Source organism: Erpetoichthys calabaricus, chromosome 14 (assembly GCF_900747795.2).
Source record: "Erpetoichthys calabaricus chromosome 14, fErpCal1.3, whole genome shotgun sequence".
NCBI lineage: Eukaryota > Metazoa > Chordata > Cladistia > Polypteriformes > Polypteridae > Erpetoichthys > Erpetoichthys calabaricus.
In genome coordinates, this window is record NC_041407.2 from 25,644,086 (window position 1) to 25,668,890 (window position 24,805).

Consider the following 24,805-nt stretch of genomic DNA (forward strand, 5'->3'; position numbering starts at 1 on the left):
TTTATTGCCACTTTTCTTGTTTTCCCTCATGCCATCGTATTTGTAAATGTGCCCCCCATGATGCCAGTCGTGCAGCACACTCAGTCCTACTAGTCTGCGACTCTCCTAGGACTTATTTCTGATGGTCCGTGGTGCCCACCTATATGAGAAATGAATCTTCGTGACCCCAATGGCTTCCATCCTCCTTGATTCGTGTGAAGAGAACGTGGCACAGAGAGAAAGGGATGAGATGCCACCGCTGGAGAAGTTCCAGAGCTTGACGTTCAGACTGCAGTGCGCTGTTCTAGTGGAGTTTGTGGGTTGTGTCTGAACCTTCCTAGAGGTAAAGGGGTCAAAGTCGTGGGGGAACCTTTTGCCGTTCCCAAAATAGCCGTCCACCACGAGGGTTCCAAAAGGAAGCTTTTATTCTTATTTAGCTTCCGTGAAGAGATGACAACGGATTTGTGAAATTCCAATGGGTTCCTGGTTTTAGGCGGACTCTCTCGCTAAGCTCAGGCTCTCTTGATCTGCGAGTTGGTCCACATCGGGAACGGCTCTTTGTCGAGCTCCGGAGGAACCGCACCACCCTGTAAAGCTCCACGTGTGGATTTTTTTTTCCTTCCACATCCCAAAGACTTGATGTCACGGCTTCAAATAATGGACTTCAAATTGGTGCCCGTCCAATGAAGACTTGATGGATTACCTCTAGAGGAGAAATCGGATCTGAGCCTCTGGCCGGCCAGAGAGTCAAGACCACCCATGAGTGTGGATCAGCTGCCTGGTCTGGTTGGCATTGGATGCCCAAACAACAAAAGGTAGAAGTTTAAGGAGAATACTGTGAGGATGAAATGGCGGCGCTAAGCACTGCTCTGCCAGGTCACTGCACCTGAACATTAAGGGCTCACCGACTTTCGCCTCCCGGCTCAGTAAATTGCGATCCTCCAACCCTCCGCTTGCTTTTCTGGAAGTTGCCAGCTGCAGGTCCCTGTGCGGATCTTGTAATGGCCATCAAACCGCCCGCCGTCAATAACGCACTACCTCCACGGTGGTAGTCCAGGTGTTTATCGCTCATCTTGTGATCCAAAAACACTCTGGCACACATGAGGCTCCCTGACACCACAGCCGGCGGTCACGGCAGGGCAGGGCAGTGGCGTCCCGACCCAGTGTTTTCTCAAAGATGTCTGTGGCCTGCATAGGAAGAATCATCGGGGACAAGGCAGGAACCAGCAGTGGATGGGGCATCGGTGCCTCCCAGCATTTGCTGGTCTATAGCGCCTTCAGAACGTCTTTGGACCCCCGGCGCTCGTTACTCATTTTGTTGTGTCACAGCTGTGTGCTAAAGTCAGTTCAGTTCAGGCCATCAGCTGTCCCCAGAGATGTTCATTTGGGCTCCAGATTAGGGTCTGGCTGGGCCACTTGACGACATTCCCAGAGTTGTCCCTAAGCCCCTCTGCTGTTGTCGTCATTGTCCTGTTAAAAGGTAAACCTTTAGCCAATTCAGAGGTCCAGGGTGCCCTGGAGCAGGTTTTCATTGTGGATATCTCTGGACTTTGCTCCATTTTGCTTTCTCTGCAGCCTGACTAGTCACCCAGACCCTAACACTACACCATGACGCTGCCCCCACCGTGCTTCACTTTTGGGCTGGCATTGCACAGGTGATGAGTCAGACATGACACTCAGAATTGAGGCCAGACAGAGACTGAGAGTCCTTTAGGTGCTTTTGTGCAAACTCCAAGCAGACCTCCACGTGTCTTTACTGAGCGAGGAGAGGCTTCTGTCTGACCACCCTGATATAAAGCCCACATTGGTGGAGTGCTGCTTGTCCTTCATGGACGTTTCTCCCATCTCCACACAAGTTCTCTGGAGCTTAGCCTCTCATGCCAAGGCCCCCCTCCCCAGATAGCTCAGTTTGGATGGGCAGCAGCCGGCTCTAAGAAGAAGGAGTTGTGCTTCTTCTAAACGTGTGCATTTTTAGAATTATGGAGGCCATTGTGCTCTTAGGAACCTTCAACACTGTAGAAAACATTTGTAGTCTCCTTCCCCAGACCTGAGTCTCGACACCACCTTGTCTGCCAGCTCGGCAGTCCTTCGACCTCACAGCTGGGCCTTTGGCTCAGACCTTCTATAGCCACTCATGTGCCCTCCATGATCAACGGAACAGATAGAGAAATTGATAGATGTGTAAGGCACTATATAATCGCTAGATGGATGTAAGGCACTTTGTAATCGATAGACGATGTAAGGCACTATATAATTGATAAATGATAGAAGGCACTATATAATCACTAGATGGATGTAAGGCACTTTGTAATCGATAGACGATGTAAGGCACTATATAATTGATAAATGATAGAAGGCACTATATAATCACTAGATGGATGATGGATGGATGTAAGGCACTATGTAATCGATAAATGATAGATAGATATAAGGTACTATATAATTGATAGATGGATGTAAGGCACTATATAATTGATAGATGGATGTAAGGAACTATATAATCGATAGATGGATAAAAGGCACTGTGTAATTGCTAGATGGATGTAAGGCACTATATAATGATAGATGTGAGGCACTATATAATTGATAGATAGATGTAAGGCACTATATAATCAATAGATGGATATAAGGCACTACATAATCAATACATAGATGGATGTAAGGCACTATATAATCAATACATAGATGGATGCAAGGCACTATATAATTGATAAATAAATGGATGTAAGGCACTATATAATAGATAAATACCTAGAGAGATGTGCAAGACACTATATAACAGCGATATATAGATGGACAGATAGATGTAAGGCACTATATAATAGATAAATACCTAGAGAGATGTGCAAGACACTATATAACAGCGATATATAGATGGACAGATAGATGTAAGGCACTATATAATGGATGGATGGATGGCTAGATAGAACTTTTTTGTCCCCAGGGGTTGTCATTAGAGTGCAATGCACCTGACTCAGATTTCAAGTGTCATAGTAAAGGGACCTTTGTGCACGCTGATGCATATCTACTTTGTATCAAACAGAACTGAGTTCCCCCTTGGAGTTTCTATCACTCTGATGTACCTCCAGTGTATCAAAGAACAGGGGTGGGGGGACTCACCTTACAATTTTGAGACAGTGAAGGGTGAGGACTGGGGTTCAGACTGTGAAGTGTGAATATATAACCATTTATTGACATTACTCCAGACCCTTTAATGGAATGGTGCCAAAGCCATAGATTTTCCAGGTTGTAGAGGGTTACTTCACAAGGAGAAAACAAATTGAAGTAGTTTAAAAAACAAGTCTGGAGCATAAGAAAATGAGGAAAAACGGGCAGTGGTTTGAATGGTTTCTGAAGACACAGTACATAACACAATGGCCTTGCATGCACAAGTCCGGCTGGTAAAGCGTCAGATGTTGGTGCCCCTCGAGACCCTGAACTAATAATGGAGCCATGGACTTAAACAGGACATACACAAACATAAGAGAACATGCAGTCCATCACGCTCGTTTGTTTAGCTGATAGCTCAGCTGTCCCAGTATCTCACGGCTCGGTAGTTTGTTCCCGAGTCCCCACTTCCTGCTTCCTGGCTGCAGTCCTAATTACACTTCTCCTTAATTTCCACTTCTGTCCTCCATTAAGTTGATAGGATTTTGCTAGATCTGTAAGTTCAGGAAAGACTACGTGAGGGCTGATCTGAGGCTAACGCATGACCGAATAGCTTTCGGGGCGTGCAAGATGGTAGTGAACATCTGAAGACAACAGAGACTTTTGCTATAATGGCGTGAAAGACAATCAGAAGCGCAAAGTGGGAAAGGCGCACGGAGCCGCTCGAACGTACACAAGTGAGATCTAGTTGTTGACCATTGTCTCACCGGTCACTTCAGTTGAATTGGGGACATACACAAAAAAAGAGAGAGAGAGAGAGGCACGCGGGGCTGCCAAGGAAATGGAGCCCAGCCCCGGTCCCTCGCCCCGCTCCGCTCAAGTCATTTCCCTTAAGTGCTCTTTGTTCTTCTGTGTGTAAGGAACATCAAAGCGCACAACTTATTGTTTATGCGTCCGAACAGATACGATGAGAATGAGAAGCAGCTCGGCACACAATTAAAGCGGAAGGGGGGAGCGCGGCGAGCTCCGGCTGTTTGCTATTTACATTCTGGCCGCTCAGTCGTGTCGGCAGGGGGCCTTGCCTGGCCGCCCGCTCGCTCGTCTCACTTTAAGCTGGGCTCTGCTAAGTGCGTGTGAATCTTAGACCCCCCGATCACCCCGCAGAAGCGCGCGCGCACACACTCCAGCAAACAGCACCTCACCAAAACACACACACACACTGAAATGCACACCCTGTTTACAAACAGCCGGACACACAAGCGAGGACGGCCCGTCAGACTTGACAGTGCTAATGCGATGGGCGATCTTTAACCCACTTTGTTCTTAAAAGCGGCTGCTGGGGGGCAGATCGGGGGGAGGGTGCGCGTGCAGATTATCTAAAGACTTCAAGAAGACACTCCGCAGCGCATACTTTTTATTTCTTATTCTTTTTCTTTTAATGTGCGATAAGCAGAATCATTAAAGCGCTTGTGCCACCAGTTCTGTAATGGCGCTAGACCCCCCCCCCCCCCCCCCCCCCCCCAAATCACTTATTTAATTATATCTTGTTCTTTAAAGTTAATGTTCAACATCAAAGGATCCCAATCCCCTTTGATGTGCTGCGGGGTATCGGATCAGCGACAGCGCCTCGTCTGTCCTCGGAATTTCTCTGAAAGTCGCCCTGAGTCGCGGGTTCTGGTGCGAAAGAAAGAAAGAAAGAAAGAAAGAAAGAAAGAAAGAAAGAAAGAAAGAAAGAAAGAAAAAGAAAAAAAGAATGCACGAAAGGCGTGTGGGAAGCCAGTATTGCGAAATGCTGCTTCTCTAACTCGGAGAGGGGCGAAACAAAAACGACCCTCATTCCTCCTGTTGAAATAACATTCTCCGTTGAACAGCGCACGTTTACACGTCTCCGTTTCCCCCCCTATTGATGCCCCTTCTAACTGCCCTGCCCTTTTTTCCACTTTTTCCACACATATGACCCCCTACCCCCTGTTTTTTCTCTCGATACCCCCATGTCACTCTCTGTCTTTTCTTCTCTCACCTCGGGACGGTTTCGTGCCCCTTTTTTACCCTACTTTTTGTGTGCCTGAACTCATTAATTTGAGCCCCCCGTCTTCAATTGTAGATTATTTGTCATTTGTATCCCCCTTTTTTGGTCCTATTTCTCTCCTCTGTTTCATTCTCACTCATTTATATATTACCCCACCCCCAAATTCATTAATAACACCCCTTTTATTGTTCAAATGAATCCCCGATTTCCCATTAACTCCCCAGTGTTTCATTTATATATTGACATTCCTTTGCCTTCAGTCTCACTCATTCATTCATCCGCTCACTCCCACGTTCTCATTCCCATCAGTCCCCACTTTTCACATCACTCATGTATTCATTCGTGTCCCCTTTTCCTTCCCTCCTTAGACCCCATCTCCATATTCATTTCCACCATCTCCCACATTCCCTATTTTCTTCCTCACTCATTCATTCATGTTTACCCTTCTCTTCCTTAGTCTCCACCTCTTACTCATTCATACTCTTTCCCTTCATGAATCCATCCATCCATAATCCAACCCACTATATCGTATGGGTCATGGGGGTCTGCTGGAGCCAATCCCAGCCGACACAGGGCGCACCACAGGGCGCACACACACACACACCAAGCACAATTTAGAATCTCCAGTACACCTAACCTGCATGTCTTTGGACTGTGGGAGGAAACCGGAGCACCGGGAGAACATGCAAACTCCACGCAGGGCAGCAAACCCAGGTCTCCTAACTGTGAGTCAGCAGCGCTACCCACTGCGCCACCATGCCGCCCCCCTTCATGAATTCCTCACTTTATTTCTCATACCCTCTTTCCCATTCCTCAATCATTTTTACCCCTCTTCCCTGACCCCCTTTTTCTCATTCCCTCACTCACTCAGTTTTTCATTCATATCCTCTTTTGTAGCCTCCTCAGCCTCCATTTCTTCATTCATTTTCGTCTTCTCCCATTAGTCTCCACTTCATCAGTCCACCTCTCCATTCTTTGTCATTTGTACCCACTTACCCATTCCCATCAATTTCCACTTTCCCATTCACTCATTCATTGGGCCGTATTCCCAGTCCCCCAGACTCCCCAGTTTTTCTCATTTGCTGCACTGTCCCTCTTCAGTAGTGCACATCTCTGCTACTTTTCACTCCTCCCGTCAGCCCCTACTTCCTCACTCAGCCATTCATTCATTCATTCATTCGTACACCACTCCTCCTAAACCCCCATTACTCACTCACTCCCTGGCTCACCCATTCATACCCCATTCTTTGCTTTCTTCCTCATTCATTCATTTCTTTCATTTGTACCCCCAATCCCCAATTTTTCACTCACTCATGTGTACCCTTTACTCTCTCCTCAGGCCCCACGTGATCCCTTAGTCAATCATACACCCTTTCTCTTTTTCCCTAGTTCCCAGTTCCATTTTCTTGCTCATCTATTTGTTCATTTATACCTTCTCCTCTCTCTTCATTGTGCACTTTTTTTTCTTGCTCACGTACCTCACCCCCTTATTTATTTGCACTCTCTCCTGAACAGCCCCCAGTTTCTCATTCATTCATTCATTCATACCCCATTGCGCTCCTTCATTAGTCCCCAGTTTCTTACCCACTTCTACTCCCCCTCTTCTCCCCTTAGGTCTCATGTTCTGTCTTTCTTATTTGTGCCCCTTCTCCCATAGTCGCCATTTTTTTCATTCATTTAATACCCCTTCTCTTCTCTCTTCAGTCCCCAATGTGTCACTCATGCACTCACGTCTACCCAACCTCTCTCTTTAAGACCCACCTTCTCTTCCTCATTTATAACTCAGTCAGTCCCCTCTTTTGGGCTCACTCGTCCCCACCTTGTTCTGTTCTGCCCCCACTTTTTCTCTTTGTAATTCACACCCCCTTCACTTCTCCCATCAGCCCCCACTCTTTCTCTAACTTATCCCCCATGACCCGTCTACGTCTGCTGTGTCCCCAGTTTTCCCTGTCATTTATATCCCATCAGTGCCACTTTTTCTTTCACTCAATTATACCCCCATTACCCCTCAGTCTTTTTTCTGTCCCCAATCTTTCTTTTTCTCATTCGTACTTTCCATCTGTCATCACTTTTTCTCTCACTTACCCCTATTACTATTACCCCTACCTCTTTTCTGCCCCCAAGTTCACTCTTAATCATGCATAGCCCCTTCACTTCTGCCATCAGTCCCCACTTTTTCTCCCCCTCAACCCTCGGCTTTTGTTCTGCCCCCACTTTCACTCCACAGTCAGTCCTCACTCCATCTCTTACTCCTCTTCCCCTGCTCTACCCCCACTTTCTCTCTTTTTCATTTGTACCCCACTTCGTCCCCGTTTTGTGTCTCCCTCATTCACCTACTGCCCCTCTCCCTCTGTTCTGCCATGACTTTCTCTCTGACATTTGTACCCCACTCCATCCCCACATCTTCTTTCACTCACTCACCTCCCCCATTTCCCCCTCCCTTCATTCTGCCCCCACTTTCTCTCGTTGTCATTCATACCCCCTTTGCTTCTCTCATCAACCCCACTTTTTTCTCGCTTAGTTCTGCCCCCGTCACGTGTACCCCGTCAGTCCCCACTTCTTGTCTCATTCACCCCCCCCAGCCCCTCTCCGTCTATTTCGCCCCCACTTTTTTCCTTCACATACTTTCTCTCTCCTCTCTCAGAAGCTCCCGCCCCTCTCTTTCCACAACACCCCCAGCCCCCCACCCACCCCGCATATTCCCCTCCCGGCGCTGAACTGGTTAACTCCGAACTATGCCGCGCTTCAAAGAGTCCGCGAGGCGCCTGTTCCTTTCAAGTGAGCGCGCCGATTGCGATTGGGGCGGTGGATCAGTTGCTGATGACGCGCCGAAGCCCCAGGGAGTTCTGGCTCAAGATCGCAAGCCTTTGATAAGGTCCTCACAAGTCGCTAGCAACTCGCGTTGGAAACCCCCCCGTTGGAAGTCGCCCTGTGCGCCGCGGAGAAGTGGGGTGCAAGCAGCAGTGGTCACGGAGCGGCGGAGCCTGAAAGCGGCGTGTGGCGGGCCTCCGGTAGGCGGCCAGCGCCGCTCGTTTTTAGCTTCCTTCCCGGACGCGGCCGCCGGTCGGCGCTTTGAAGTGCGCAGCTCCAGGAGAAGGAGGGGGCGGCGGCTGCTTACGGGAGGGGGAGACAAGCAAGCAACCAAGCAAGCGCGCGGGCGAGTGAGCCAGTGAGCAAGCGGTCGACGGATTATTGTTATTCTGGACCCTCCTGTCGGCGGAGCGCAGTGGAGTCCCGCACACACGGACACCCGGGACAGGACGGGACGAGACGCGTCCTCCTCCTCCGCGCAGAGCCGGCGGATCGATGGTGAGTAGTCTGGCGCCGCGGCAGCGCTTTGATGTGCTTGCAGCTCTCTTTGAAGTGCCAGCAGGCGAAGGGGGACAAAAGCGAACGCGGCTTTCGCTCGTTCTGCGGCGGCCTCCGCGTTTGCTTGCACTTCAAGTGTTTTTTGACCACGGAGCCCCCACCACCCAGTCGACAGTCCGTTCTCAAAGGTGATGATGCTGCGCGAGCCTCCGAGTGCAGGTGTGATGAGGCGCGGGGCCGGGCGGGGGTCGAATCGGTGCTTGGTTCGGGGTCGAGCAGTCTGTTACGGGGGCATTTGTGGGAGCTGGGACCCTTATTGGACGGACGGGAGGCCCGTGAAGCTAGCAGGAGTTGGACACGGTGCATGAGTCTAGTTGCAAGATGCCAGCCACTAATTGAGAGGGCATCAGGCAGGGCAGTGCCATAGTGTACCATTAGAAGCCGGACGGTAGACAGAAGGCACTTTGGTGGAGAATGTGAATGTGCAGGATGGTCTTTATTGGACAGTTTGGGATCGCAGTTCTACTGAATGCTTTGAAGCTGAATTGGGATGTCTGTGGGACGCCTCCTTACCAGCAGACCATTTGGAGCTGATTCGGTATGTGGGACACTGCCTTGGGAGTAGATGTTTCAAAGCTGGGCACTGCTTTTGGGTGTGATTCAAAGTTGGAAGGTTGTGCACATCACTCTTTTATCAGACCCTTTGGAGCTGTACCGGTTGACAGGAGGCTGCTTTATTGGACCATATTGAGCTGAACACCATCTATAGCACTTAGATGGTGTTTGTGCCGGACACGATTGATTTTAAAGTTGAATGATTAATATGCTGGACAGTCCGGTGTTGTAAGTCATGACTTTAACAAGTGGATCATTTGGAGAGCAATGATGTGTTTTTGGGGGACAATCTGACACCGGAGCAGCATATCACATTGAGCTTTAGGAGATGATTTAAATCTGGGAGGTGTGTAGGAATCTGCTTTCTCAAGTGATTTGAAGCTGCTTGCTAAGCTGAATGCTAATCTAGCAAAAGACCCTTTGGAGCTGGAAGTCAATGCAGGGCAATTGAGTGGTGGGCAGCGTGAAGTTAAAACTTGTGATTTGGGATTGGTTGCTAAGTGAGATGCCACTTTACTCTTAAGACCTTCAATGTGAAAGTTGTGCCGTAGTGGACCGTGTCTGCCAGACGATCTGCGGGGAACTGTTGTAATTGACAGCTTAAAGCCAACTAGCATCCATTCATGTAAAGAAGGAGGCATAAACAGGACGCTGTTAGTTGTGGACCACAGAAAGCATTCAGGAATCTACTTTTCGTTTGATTTTAAAGCTGATTTCCTAAACGGGACTCAACTTTAGCAGAAGAGCTTTTAAAGATGAAGGACGTGCGGGACACTGCTGGTTTGGAAGACGTGAAGCTGAACGGTAAGCAGGAGGCTGCTTTTAATGGTTTGGTTTGGTCCAGTGGACTGTGTGAGGCTGGACAGTATGCAGGACACTGCTGTTTTGTGTGACTTTTGAAGTTGACTGTACTTTAGCAGAAAAGCTTTTGGAGCTGAACATCAGGTAGGACACTGCTCGGAGGGACAATTTGTAGTTGGATTGCTTTCAGGATGGTGCTTTAGTTTTGCTGGAAGCAGCCTTGGTGGACTGGAGGTACCCCGATGAGCCACTCCTGCCCTGTGCTCCTTTCGCAGACCCGGCAGTGGAGAATGTGGCTGAGGTGTTGGATTCTCGGTCTTCTCACCACTGTGGACATTAGTGCTGCTCCCTTAGCTTACTTCTTCTCAAATTGCTTGGAAGAGTTTTGTTAAAGACACTATATAAAAGTGTCCGCTTCACCGCTCAAAAAGTAACTTCCAGTAAACTGAGGTGTTGCATTTGCCAGCAAAAGTTATTTAGTAGATGAGGTACAAATGTTGTAAGACATTGAAACAGCCTTTTTCTTTCCTTGGCTTCTGGAATATCTGTGTGACAGCGTATTAACAAAAGGATCTCTTAGAAGAGGAACTAGAAATGGTGCGGGGATCCTTCAAACACAAAGAATCCCAAAGGAGATTTACACAAGGATCACTCAGAAGTAGAAGTGCGTCTCAAAGGAAATTTATGCAAGCATTGTATGAAAGCAACTCGGGCAGGGGACGTGTTCGGAGAAGGAAAAAATAAAATAAAATAAGTGGTTTGGAAAGTTAAGCAAATCCTCCCAGTCGAGCAACGGTTTCCCGGCAGTAAGCCCCCTCCGTTGGATCTCAGAGTCGTTTGCCATTCCTCAGCTGCCACATTCCCGACCCCCAGCGTGTGGCGTTAGCCGGGCCGCTTTAATGCGCTGCCACGTTCTTTCTGATTTATTTTCCGGTTCTCCCCAATTGAGCTCTCTTATCGCTGACCTGTTGTGATGGTGATCTGGTTAATCTGCTTTGTGTGGGCTGAGTGCAAATTTGAAACACATGGGCTTGCGTCGGAGGCCATTTCCAGGGCATCGGGCTTTAAAGGAGACCTGCGATGTCCCACTGGTCAGCATGTTGTCCGCATGCTTTTTCTGATTTCCTGCTTACCTTCTTATTCATTTTTTATTTCTTTCCTTCTTTCAGATAGGGGCTAAGTGACCTCCAGATCCTGACAGCAGCAGCCTGAAGTCATGAGTTGGACACTGGTAGATTTGAGCAGTAGCTTTCATGAAGATGCCCCACGGCCGCCAGTGCCTGGACAGGAAGGGCATGCTCCACCACCATGCTGTCCTTCAAGCAGGCCTGTCATGAGGAGCAGGAGCAGCAGGGGAGAGGATGGGCTGGGGGAGCCAGAGGGCAGCGCCTCACCCGATTCTCCTCGCACCCGCTGGACCAAGTCCCTTCTCTCTCTTTTGGGAGACCAGGATGGGGCTCAGCTCTTTAGGACCTTCTTGGAGAGGGACAAGCATGTGGACACTCTGGACTTCTGGTTTGCTTGTAATGGGTTCCGGCAGATGGACATCAACAATACCAAAACTCTGCGTGTTGCCAAAGCCATTTACAAAAGATACATTGAGAACAGCAGCGTGGTAGCCAAGCAGCTGAAAGCGGCCACCAAGAGCTACATCAGGGACATCGTCCGGAGGCAGCAGATCGACTCGGCCATGTTTGACCAGGCACAGACTGAGATCCAAAGCAGCATGGAGGACAGTGCCTACCAAAACTTTCTTACTTCTGACATTTATCTGGAATATGTCCGCAGTGGTGGAGAGAATGGTGCCTACATGCAGCCAGTTGCTGGCCTCAAAGTCTGTGGCTATTTGCCCACATTGAATGAGGAAGAGGAGTGGACCTACAATGATCTGAAGACAAGGACTGTAACATCAGTGGTTGGACTTTCCCCTGAATCGTTGAGTGCAACCATTTCATCACGAAGCAATGAAGTGACAGAAAACACGTACAGGTGAGTAGGTGGAGCTGGATGAGGCAGGGTGTGAAAAACTGGGGGGCCGAGTAGATTATTTTGGGCCTCTGTGGATCTTCTCAAGCCAGCAAGGTGGAGAAAGGCCTTCTGAAGATGTGGGAATGAGATTGAGGTGGTGGACCTCTGAGAGGCTCCTGGAAATAAGGAGCTGGTATGGTGCAGCCATGTAAAAATTAGGGGTTCTAATGAAGGTAGTACTGAGATGCAGGCAGTGTGGGCTCACTGAAACTGACAGCCCCCTAAAAATGGAGATGGATATGAAGGTGGTTGATTCCCTAACAAATGGAGGTTATTATGGAGATGGTGTACCTCTGAGAGGCTCCCTGAAATTAATAGTTAAGATGGCTGGCCTCCTAAAAATGTAGCTGAGGTAAACCTGGAAAGGCTCCATGAAATTAGTAGCTAAGACGGTTGGCACCCTAAAAGAAGAGCTGAGATAAATAACTATGAGAGGCTTTTTTAAAATTAGAAGATGCATTTTGAGGGGAGAGGTGGGCTCCTTAGAAAAGGGGGGCTTGAGGGTGGTTCATCTCCTTAAAAACTATGACCCTAGAGTAAGACGGGTATCTCTTTGAGGCTCCTTGAAATGGGGAGTTGAAGTAGTGGTGGGCCTTCTAAAAACATGTTTTTTAAAGACTAGGGGCTGAGATGAAGGTGATGGGCCTCTTAAATGATGAATTGAAATGAAGGTGGGGTAGGGTAACTGTGAGTGACTATTTTGGTGTGTTGACTAGAAATAAGGGCCCTTTATAAAAAAAAAATGGGAGGTAGGGTTGGGGAGTCTCCTGAAAATTAGTGCCTGAGGTGACCCTCTGAGAAGCTGTTTGAAATTAGAAGCTAAGGTGGTGGTGGTGGGCCTCCTAAAGCTTAGATGGCAAGTTGTAGAGTCTCAAACCAAGAGATATAAGGAGAGTGGTGGGTTATGTAACAAGCTGTGGTTGGTTTTAAAATTAGGAATAGAGATGAAGGAGCTAATGTGAAAGTGGGGTGTCTCTGAGGCACTCCTAAAACTAGGAGGTGTTGATGTGACATCAGAGCATTGGAGGTGCTCATGAGCTTTTGATACGCTCCTTGAAGATAGGAGCTAAATGTAGTTGGCATTTGAGGGGCTCCTAAATACTAGGAGATGAGGGAAAGGTGATGTATTCTTAAAAAAATGTAGGCCCTGAGTCTCTGAGGGGCTTTCTTTAAATTAGGTGGCTACCTAGAGGTGAGAAGCCTAAGAGTTATCGTAAGGAGATATTTCCTTGAGGCAGTAGAAATTTAGTGATGAAGCCTGGGTAGCCATGAAAAATAAGAAGCTGTGATTAAGGTGGTGAACTTTCTAAAAGTTGAAAAGTTGAGACTAGTGTAGTGGGTGGTCTTAAGGGCAATGATATGTGAGAAACCGTAATGGATGCTAAGGTCCCCCTAAAAACTATGAGACCAGATGGGGTCGATGGACCCCATAGAGGTTATTTAAATGGAGAAGGTGAGATTTAAATGACCCCACCTCAGGCTGCTGGTTCAGTTGTAGATTGGGGTGTGGGCCTCTCTGAGGGGACTGATTTGATTGGTGTGCTCTATGAAGCGCTTGCTTAAGTGGTTTAGCCTTGGTCACTTTAACCCAGTATACTGGTCCTCTGGTCTGCTCAACCATTTTCCTCACCTGTCTCACATTAGCTTGGAGCTGAACGGCACACTGGTAAAAGCCTCCTCCCTTTCCACGAGCAGGGCCTGGCAGATGGCCATCTGCTGGCGCGCTGGAGCTTCCTGTGCTTTGAAATCACTGGCTCACAGTTTGGCTTCAATTATCAAACACGATGATGCCATTGTGAAGCTATGCCTGAGCCTGGGCCCCCACGACTGTGACACAGCGTGTTGGGATGCGGGCCCCAGACCCATCTGGAGTTCTGTGTGCCAAGGCCCACTCTGGATGTTGAGGTGGGGGAGTGGAGTTAGAGGGTATGTCCCAGACAACAAGAGAGTGACACCCAGGTAATTGGTGGGAGAGGAGTACTTGTTGCTCTTTATAAAGTGTTTGGGGGCTCAAGTCTACACCCCAGGAAGGTACCCCTCAGATGTCCCAATAGATTGACAGATCCTTGACAAAGATAAGTCACAACTGAAAGTCCACTTTATGCGTCTCTCTAGAAACGGTCAAAATGTGGAGACATGTCAGATTGGACATATAATGTGGGAAGGGGTCCGATAAAGAGGACATCTGGGGCACAGACCAAGATTCCCCCCAATTATTGAAATGGGCTTAAGATGAAGCAGAAGCTGCTCAAAGTTGGGTCAGCAGGGAACAGTTGAAGCAAGGGGTCATGGGGGTGAGCCAGATCCTCTGAGGTGGGTACAACACACGTTCCTCAAGTGGACACCCCTTCAAGTGTAGTTTGCCGATGGAGCCCCTTTTTCCCAGGCCCCAGCACTGCAGCTTTCTGTGCAGCCCCCTACCACCACCACCCCCCCACCTCCTCCCTTTCCTCTTTTATTTTGTTTTCTGCCGCTTGTCTTTTATCTTTTTGCCTTTGAAATCGCTGACAGAGACTTAGCAGGCTTTGGAGTGAAGAGAGAGGCAGAGAAATAAGAAAGCCGAGGAAGAATGTGATCCCAGCTGTGCTAAATAGCTGACTCTTTGCAGCGGCTTGCAAAGGTCAGGCTCGAGCGGAGGCCCAAGGCTTTCGTCTTGCTGTGCTGCTTCCCTGCAGTCGGCCTTCTTATGAAGAGGCCCTCCTCCTCCTCCTCCTCCTCCCCCAATCATTCATTCTCCCCCACACCTTTTAAAGTGAGCTGGCACTAGAAGGGGGGGGGGGGGGTTTGTTTGCCACCTTGTTTACCTGAGAGAGCGAGCAAGACTAAGAACAAGAATGGCCAAACTCATTAACATTTAAGAAGACCCATACATGGATTGCTGGGGAGTATGGGTGGGGGATAAGGGTATGCGCAGTGGCCTATGCCATCCCAGATCTAAAATTCTCATTGCCACATGTTTCTTATTTCAGGCCCTGCAGAGTCAGTGACTCCTCCAGCCCCTACCACTCTGGCTCAGCATATGGGTTTGCCCCCGCGACCAGTGCCAATGACAGCGAGATCTCCAGTGACGCCCTGACGGATGACTCCCTGTCCATGACAGAAGGCAGTGTGTAAGTGTGACATGATTATTTTAAAAGCATTAAAATATGATGTGCCCAAATGTATTCAGGCTGAAATCTCAGTCGCTAAAAGGTGACGTTTTCTGGAGGAGGCAAGTTGAGTTGGTGTTGGCGTCTCTTGTAAGTGAAAGGGAAGGGTGAACAGGCAGTCCCATTATTAGACTCTGCATCCCGATTAATAACTGCAATATAACGTAATGTCCCATGTTTGACAGTCTGGCATCTCAATAATGCTGCACACTAACTCCAATTAGCTTTTTCAATGCACATGAAACTCCAAGGGGACCCCCCCAGCCCATTCACAATAATATACATCAAACAACACCCCCAAAAAAATGAAGGAGGTACCACGCTGTTGTTCGATTTGATATATGTAAAACAACACGAACAAAACTCCAAGGGGGACAACTTCCACTCTTCAACTTAATATACGTGTACCAGTGAGGGGGAAACCATTTGATAGCTTGATAAATAAGTTGTGTCCTGGTTGGCACTCTGAAAGTGTGGTCACCTTAATTTAAATGGCTGTTTATATTTGGGGACTTTTCTTTATGGTGGAAATGGTGCGGCGCATAGGGTAGCAAGATAAGCTTCCCATCCTGGGGGGGTGTGCCTCCCATTCCTCTTCTTTCCCTGGGCCCTGTCATATTGCGGAGCCCATGTTATTTATTTATTTATTTATTTTTTTGTTATCTGGTAGCAGATGTGGCATCCTGGTCCTTTGACAGCTGATGACCCCCATTTTTACTGTGCTTAGCTGTCAGGGCGAGTGACCTGGGGAGCTGCTAAAGCAGATTTGGGAAGCTGGTTTCAACCCCCCCTCCCCAACCAAAAACCCGATCTCCCACGGGCTCCTTTGCGTCGGTGTAGGGATGAGAGGCACGGCTCTCCAGGGATGAAAGGCTTAGCTGAATCGCTTTCAGCCTGTTGTTCATCTGCAGCAGCTTAGAGGGATAAGAGGCGCACCAAGCGCTTTGAGAGGTTCTGGCGAGTAAATGGAAGGGGCCCTCAAAGGAGTTGCCACAATGGCCACCCGGGGGTGGGGATGTTGTGGGGGGGGGGGGGGGTGTTGGTGTTTAAATGGGTGATGCTCAGCAGCTTGTGGGGCTCTACTTGGCCAGTGGGATCAAGCCGTCCTGAAGATCTCGTTGTGGGCAGGTCCAGCACCTTGTCCCCTTGAAAGTGACTCTCTCTCTTCCTCTCCCTCTCCCTCTCTCTCTCTCGCTCCCTCTCTCTCTCTCTCTCTCTCTCTCCCTCTCTCTCTCTATCTCTCCTCTACCTTTTTACATTTTTTTTGAGAAACTGTCTGTTTTCTCATCAGGGAACAATTTGATTCTCAGCTCTTATTTTGCTTAAAAGGCACAGCACACATTTAAATCTCATTCCTAGATAAAGAAGAAAAAAGGCGGTGGGGGGGGGAGCAGATTTTTTGCTTATATCTTATTTATGGATTTAGTTTGGACGCAGGGGATTGCTGCTGTGCGAACTTCAAACATTACCTTATCTTACAAACCAGCCTTTTGATGTTGGAGAGATCAGAGACTCGTTTCAGGGTCCTTGCCAAATGAAGATTGGGCTGAGAGCGCATGAGTCTGAGATTTCAAAGCAGCAGTGAAAATGCATTTGGGCGAGGTCAGGAACTTCAGAGTTAAAAAGGGCTAAGATAATTGGCCCAGCTTAAATGGCAGCTGACTGGAGAGCCGACTTCAAAAAAGGAGATTTGAAAGCAGTGCCGGGGCTCCCCAGAATGAGCCTGGCGAAGAGGCCCTCCAGTCCGCACCACATGCTTCTAATGATGACTGGAGTGGGTGTTGGGGGGTGGGGGGGGGGACATATGAGACTGGTGCCTCTTCCTCTGTGAATGTTAGGGACATGTCCTTTTCTTGAAGCCACCACCTTGTGGGATGCTGTGGGAGATTAGAGCACTTTGGGGGCACTGAGGTCCCAAGTCAAGTCGTGTGGCTTACCGAGAGCATGCTGGGTAGACTCTTGGAAACTTCATGTCGCATCATTATGGATGTTAAGTTTGACACTGACATGCAACCAAAATGAATGGGATGACCAGAACAAGGAATGTTTTAACAAGCAAGGCACCCTAACCAGAAGGCCAATCGAGAGATCATCAGACTTAAAATGTAACCCAACACCCGCAATTGAAAAATGTAACCATGGAATCTTTAGAAGGAATTAATGAAAGGAAATGTGCAACGTTTTTAATCGGAATCCGTCCAACTTCGTGAATTATGGTTCTGTTGCGTCGATGACGTAATTCTAGTAACCTCTGGGACTGCCCTCCGTGACAACCACAGACGCCAATCAGCTGCCCTGCCACAAAGTGATGGTGAGCGGAAGTAAATAAATATTAACAATGATCCGTTTCAAAATAAATAATATACATATGTGAAGGAGAGGGAAAACATCGACACAAAGAAAAACGCGAGTCAGGGAAAGATTTACGACTTGGTAGAAGTGGAAGACCATAGTCTAGCTGTTCTTCAGTCTACTTTTTGTTGGCCCATTTTATCCAGCACATGGGCACATGTGGGTGGAGCCTACGCCAGTAGTAAACCGCACAAAACTGGAGCCAGTCCCAATTTTACACATTCACACCAAGTTCACTTAGAGTAACCAATTAAATTAGCAACGTGCTCGGGGACAGTGGGAGGAAAACAGACGAACCAGACACAAACACGGGGAGGACTGCACAACAGGGATGTGGGCGTAGTAAGTGTCGGTATACCTGACCCTGTATGGCTTCTGTGTGCGTAGGACTGACACCCCCAGCCTTGCACCACATGCTGCCGGGAAAGGCTCAGGCCCCCTTGACCCAGAATTAGGGTTTGAAAATGTTATGTTATTCAGTAGATGTGATGAATTATAAGAGTAAGGACATGCACAAGCAAACTGGGCCTGCTGCTGTTTTCTGTTTTTTTTCCATCAATGATCTTTAAAAGTGTCAGCCAAGTTTACTTTCCACGAAAGCTGTGAAGGTTAAACATAATTAAGTCGTGTGTTTGTTTAAACAGTCATTGTATATAGTGGAGCCTCCATTTTTTTTTTTTCTCTCTCTTAATGCTTGGATACAAATTCTACACAAAAAAATAACAAGATTGTCACACCACAGTGGTTTTTAAAAATTGTTTAGATCATAAGCACAACTTTTTAAAAGAAAATCCATTTGTATTCCTACCTTTTTTTTTGGTGCGATTCCTGCCGATTGTAGCTTGTGGCCGCGAACATCACCAGGCTCACCTTTCTTAGCCGTTCTGCGATCTGTGGTGTTGGTTGCCATGTTTGAATGCCACCCAGAAGAAGGGGATGACCTGAGTTCAAAAAGCCAATAAAAGGGTTTGGTTAAACACAAGAGGAATGAAAAAGCCACTTCTCAAGGGTGTGTGGGTAAAAAGGGGCGTGGCACCACGGCCTCTTACACCAGTGTGATGGATACATTCTTTGATTTTTTTTTTTTTTTTGAAGTAGCAAGATGATGTACCGTGTTAGCCATTATGAGAAGTGAAGCAAAATGACCCCTTTCATCGGCGGACTGAACAGAAATGCAAGCTTTCGAGGCAACTCGGGGCCCCTTCTTCAGACAATTTGACTACAACTTGCCTGGAGAAGGGGGCCTAAGCTGCTTCTAAAGCCTGCATATTGTAATCTGTTCAGTTAGCAAATAAAAGGGGTCATTTTGATTGATTTTCTGTTTTTTACATCAGCATTTCAAACTTGAGCGCCTCTACATCGTTGGCCAAGGGCAGGTTAGCTCCATTATAGCAGCATTAAGAGCACGCTGCGCAGACTCCCGCAGATGTCTATCTTGCACTATTATGTTACTTTTATTTGCACTGCCATTCACATTTCATGCATCTCTGCCTTGTCTGAATACGCCAAGTGCCACAGATAATCGGAACATGGCACCGTTGAGGAGATGTTGACGCTTTGGGTATCGAGCTTTCCTTTTGATACGTTATCCAAAACCATATGAATTAAGGGTAACGCAACATTGTACATAGCAGATTGGGGTTTGATTTTGGAAAAATGTAGAATAAAATCAAACGCCTCCTGGGGATGTCGGTATTTATGGGCGTTCTGTTGTCTCACTCAGGTGGTCCTGTTTCGGTTTAAAGCACTGTGTTCTCAGCCAGGTTACAATTTGGGTTGGAGTGACAATGTGAATGGGGCTTGGGTCCACTGACACTAAATCAGTATGTTCTAAAGGTGAAAGTTATTGACAGTACCCTTTCATACAGGTAGCCCCCCCCCTTCCCATATTTGTGGTTATACATCCACTGCTGCCTGTGGTATCATTTAGTCTCATTCAACACATTTTGTCACTTTATTTTCCCATTTATTTTTTGTGCTACTTTGGTACTTTCTGTTGATTTTTGTCTCTTAAGGTGGGGGGAAAAAAAACTGACTTCTCTGGTTTCTTCTTGGCAGAGATGGCATACCTCCCTACCGGTTGGGCAGCAGGAAGCATATGCAACGGGAAATGCACCGCAGCGTCAAAGTGAATGGCCAAGTGTCCCTGCCTCACTTTCCGGTAAGTGTAGTCAAAAAGGGTGACAAGATGGCATTTCTGCTTCGGTGGCGAAGGAAACGGGAGAAACCTGTAGCTTTGGATTTAAAAGAAATGAGCCGTTTGGCCAAGATAGTTGTCTCTGTTTGCACGTGTCCATTGGTTATACCAGTTTTCCCTTCCACATTCTGGAAAATATGATTGTAAAATTGTCCCCACGCAAGGCAGTCCTGTAAAGACTGGCACCCCACTCAGGGTTGTTTCCTGCCTGGTGGCTCCAGCTGTGCAGTATGCCTACTGTATGTATGTTAGGATAATAAGAAACCTGAACCTCCTGGTTGTTGGGAAAGGTTTTTTTTTTTTTTTTTTTTTTAATTTATTGTTGGCACTCTGGAATATTTAATAAAGCGGCAGACCAGCTTACCCCCACCCCACCCCCCCCCAATCCTACATTTCAGGGCAACGCTGAGACAGCGCCACCTCAAAGGCAAGAGAAAGTGCCGCCAGGAAGCAAATGAGCGCGTCTTCTTGTGATCTGCTGTGCTGTGACTTCCCTTTGTAGCAGCCTATCTCTGGCGCACATCTCCTCTTATTTATTTATTTTTTTAATCTTGCCCGCTTTCTGTTTTTAACTCGCTTTTTTATTCTGCGACTTAAAGCCTCTCCCTCCCACCCTGGTGAGTTTTTGATGTTTGACAAGAGCCTTTGAAGCTGCCTGACTTCAGAGTCGCTGCTGACGGCTTGGTTGTACTACAGAGGGAAGACGCAGGGACTCCACGGCGTGCGACCAACTGCTTGTGCCGCAGGCGAGCGCTGCTGGCAGTGGCAGCTCCACGCGGGGGCACCAGCTCGCTTCCTCATAAAGGCTGCGGACAGCGAGCGTACGTCACATCGTGCCCAGGCCGCCCGTGCCCTCCTTCTCAATGAGCTTTCTCTCTGTCTCCGCAGAGGACGCACCGGTTACCCAAGGAAATGACCCCCGTGAAGCCCGCTGCCTTCGCCGCCGAGCTCATCGCCCGCCTTGAAAAACTGCGCCGTGAGCAGGAGACCATGAGCTGCTTGGAAGAGAGGCTGCAGAAGATTAAGGAGGTAGAGTGAGCTTCTGCACTCGCGTATGTGTGTGTGTGTGTGTTTGGGGGTTGTCACGGTCTCTAGAATAACTTGAAAATGTGCCCCTTCAGGAAGAAGAGAAAGACGAGCCTGATGCCCCATGCAATGGGCAGGCCCTGCGGGATTCCTCCAACTCCTACCACCGGACGCATTCTTTAGGCCTGTTGTCCCCAGGAAGCTGCGAGGATGACCCCCAGGCCATACTAGATGAACACTTGTCCAGAGTTCTGAAGACCCCGGGGTGTCAGTCTCCAGGTGTGGGGCGCCACTCTCCACGGTCCCGCTCCCCAGATCACCACTTGCACCGGGCTGCCACAGCCAAGCGGCTTTCATCGATGGGGAGTGCACCTTGCACGACGTATCCTGTGGGCTGTAATGGGAAGACCTTTATCTCCAAGCAGTCAAGCAAGCATGTTCATCACCACTATGTCCATCACCACTCCGTGCCCAAAAGCAAGGAGCAGATTGAGGTGGAGGCAGCCCAGCGTGTTCAGTGCCTGTGTCCGGGAAGCCCAGACTGCTGCTCGTACCCCAGATGCAGGAACCACCTGAAGGAGCAGTGTGTGGGCCCACCAGAGCCATTTACCATGGGGTAAGTTGACATGCCCCTTCCACCTCAAGTTGATTCTCTGTGCCAGGCCGGCTCTTCATATGATGGTCTCTGCTTTCTCTCACACAGGCGGCCTGGTGTGTTGTCCAAGAGGAACTGCAGGATAGGAGACGGCTTTGTGCTGTCCGGAAGCGAGGTCATATCCAGCTCCACCACCTTGCAGCTGCCATCAGATGGGACCGACCGCTCACAGAATGTCTGGCAGTGGATGATCGAGAGTGAGCGGCAAAGCAGGCACAAGATGCACAGGTGAGTGAGAAGCCTGCCAGCTGAGGCACCCCCTAAAATATGCCAGATTGGCACACACTGTGGCTCTCTTGTCCTTACATTTTAGCTCATTTTTTTTTTATTAACCATTTTCTAGTGCTGGAGGTCCAAAGAAAGCACTTGGCGGTACTGGTGAGCGGCCAGGGCGGCAGCACTCCTGGTGCAATACAGGTCACCTGAGATCCCATCAGCCAGCCCATCCCTTCATCCAGGACCCAGCCATGCCACCTCTGCCACCTCCCAATACCCTTGCCCAACTGGAAGAGGCCTGCCGGAGGCTGGAGGAGGTGTCCAATCCAGCCAGACAGAGGTAAGATGGGCTGTCTTCCTCATCCTATCCATGCAGGGCATGTGGAGAGATGTTGGGACCCTAATTTGATTCAACTCTTCTTCTGTCTTCTTAGGTACCAGGTGTCCAGCCTTCAGAGAGACCGCAACCATCTGAGCCCTCTGCCAAGCCCTGGACCTCAAGAGGAGTACGTGCTTTTCCTTCTCTTTGTTGTTTCATCCCAGCTAGGGTTAAAGCCATCTGCATTCCTTTCTCATCCACTCTAAGCTCCGTGTTTGAACTCCCTATTCGGCCATTGGACTGACTGACCACAGCCTTTTATTTTTAATTGCATAACCTTCAGGCTCGCCAGCAGCTGCCGCAAAGATGTGCAGCATATTAACCAGGGTTGATTAGAGAGACCCCTGGCTGTCAACTGAGCTCACCCCACCCGAGCATCACCTGGCTTGATCTTCACGCTTTTATTTTTTTCTTCTTCCTTCCAGATTCAGAGAGCCAAAGAAAACAACGTGTGGTCAGGCAAGTGAATTGGTTGTCACCTACTTCTTCTGCGGAGAGGAGATCCCATACCGGCGCATGATGAAAGCTCAGTGTTTAACATTGAGTCACTTCAAGGAGCAGCTCCGAAAGAAAGGAAACTACCGGTAAGCAGCATGACCCCTAACTCCTTCACCCTACTCAGGGCCTTCGACACATCACTGTATATACTGGTGTCCTCTACCGACTTTTAATTTGGTGGCCATGCCATTTTTGCCCGTTGAACTTATGCAAGAGATAATTGTGTTACCGTGACGTGCCATTCTGCCTCTTGCATGCTCCTGCTGCCTTTCATTGAAACCTGTGCTCACTGTAGCTGTCCTTGCTGCTTTTCAGGTACTACTTCAAGAAAGCCAGCAAGGAGTTTGACTGTGGAGCTGTGTTTGAAGAGATCTGGGATGACAGCACTGTCCTGCCCATGTATGAGGGAAAGGTTCTAGGAAAAGTGGAGCGGGTGGACTAAATGTGACCTTTTGGCCTTAATTTTCCTGGTCCTTCAGCTCACCAATGAGAAAAAAAAAAACATTTAAGTAACTGTAACTGGGGTAAGAACCCTCTTGGAGATGATGTGACCACTACACCATCCCCCCCCCCCCACCCCCCCAAATCACGCATGGCCACGTGGATATGCTGCTTCACACTCTGGGGCAAGGCACCCTGCCCCGCCCACCCTTTGCCAGGGTGACTGTCTTAACCTATGCTGCTGGTTTAGTGTCCTTTTCTATGACTCGTGGCAAATGCTTCCTTTTCTCACATGTCGTGCCTTTCAGCGGCCGGGCGCTGTGCAGGAAAGTGGCACTGAGCTGCCCTGGAGTTAGAGTCTCGGCACAACATGTTTACATTGTGTACATACTGTATGTCCTGAACCGGACTGTGTGGTGCCCCCTGCAGGCTCACATTATTCCCTTGTTTTTAAGGGTCTCGTGTCTAAAGGTCTTTCAAAAGTTTGAGTAGGACTTGTGTAACCCTGTTGGCCTTTGCATTATGTTCTGATTCAACTGTAAATTATACATCATAAAAAGGTGACTTGGTACTTTAATTATTGTAATTATTAAGAGATGTAGCCTTTATTAAAATTTTATATTTTTCAAATTGACTCTTCATTATTGCCGGGGGTCTTGTTGCAGGTGAGCACTAAAGGGTGTCCCAGCTGGGCTTTATGAACATGTGTTGGGAGAGGAGCAGCTGGGCCCCTTGACTTCTACATGTGTCTTCAGCCCTGGACAGTTAAGGCTGACCAGAGGACCTGTTGGAATAGAAGGGTCACAGCCTTTGAAAGTTGGGCTGCATGCAAGTGTATTTTGGGTGGGGTATGGGGGGTCTAATGAGAAGTCTTCCTAGTTCTGGGGTTGTAAGAGACCTACATGGGTGTGTGGACTTACTTGCATTTCAATTTTCAAGCATTAAGGTTGTCTGCAGTGTGTGGGGGGGGGGGGGGGGCTAATGTATCATAGGTTCAGGATCTAGAACCTTCAACATGGGTGGTATTCTAATGGGGATTGGCACCCTCTCCACGTTTGGTTTCTATCGCACACTTGATCCTGCCAGGATAGACTTTGGACTGAAATCACACCCAAAACTGGATTCTGAAAGGGATGGATTTTGACAAGGAGGGTGTACAAGCAGGGCCTACTGATGCGGGAGTGTAATTTCTAATAATAGGATGAGGTTGACTGCAAGACTTTGAGACTGGTGAGATAAACATTAATGAAGGTGGGGTGTGTGGAGTGGGGTTGGGGGTCACCTGTAATGGGGTTAGGCTACCATCCAGGTTTGTAAAAAAAAAAAAAAAAATTAAGGTGGTGGTTTAAGCTGTCATGGCACAGGCTTTTTTTTTTTGGCAGGGATAGCTTTTAAGGTGCCCCTGAAGGCAGTGGAGTGTGTGACGAGACCCCCGCAGGGCTCCGTAGGTGAATGTCTTTGTGAGCTTTGACATGACATAACGCATCTGATGGGTTCCTGGATTTCCAAGAGAAGCCACTTTCCCCTCACAGCTGGCCAGCAGCCAAGGCCTGGGGCTCCCAGGTTTTACTTGGAAAGCTGCAGGTACTCAAGAGGGTGTGGATGGCAATTTAAGGGCACTGCTGCCATTTTTGGAATAGGGAAGCAACGTGTCCTAGGAGAGTCATGAAAGCGGAGTTTCTTTGGGCGGCCATTGCTCTTTCCCTCTCTCCTCTTTTATAACAGGTGGACTGTGTGGCTGCTGGCTGAGCCACACCTGCTTTGCAATAAATAGTGTCGATGTGACCACCCTGAGACTGCCATTGTTCTTTCACACTGGCACTACGCAGGGTGTCCTCTGGGCGGTGGCCCACCCCCAAAACCCCCGGCCACCACGAATCACTGCTGACTGTCAGCGCAGATTCCATTTACTTGCACGCACGCTAATGACCAAGACCCGCAGAGGTTTGGCTGTCCTGCTGCTGCCCAGGAGGAGCTCGTGGTGTGAAGGATCCCCTTGCCATTTCTCTTAAAGGTCACGATA

The 24,805-nt window shown here is 48.5% G+C and overlaps 1 protein-coding gene across 1 annotated transcript; it reads left to right on the plus strand.

The window, feature by feature from the left end:
* The first annotated feature begins 8,075 nt into the window (after positions 1-8,075).
* Positions 8,076-23,412, plus strand: axin2 (axin 2 (conductin, axil)). Its single transcript, XM_028818934.2, has 11 exons — positions 8,076-8,425; positions 11,011-11,830; positions 14,839-14,979; positions 19,429-19,531; positions 20,456-20,596; positions 20,689-21,209; positions 21,297-21,476; positions 21,592-21,804; positions 21,899-21,970; positions 22,269-22,427; positions 22,657-23,412. Exons 2-11 carry the CDS (start codon positions 11,058-11,060, stop codon positions 22,781-22,783), a joined length of 2,430 nt encoding a protein of 809 aa, XP_028674767.1. The 5' UTR covers positions 8,076-8,425; positions 11,011-11,057; the 3' UTR covers positions 22,784-23,412.
* Positions 23,413-24,805: the final 1,393 nt, after the last annotated feature.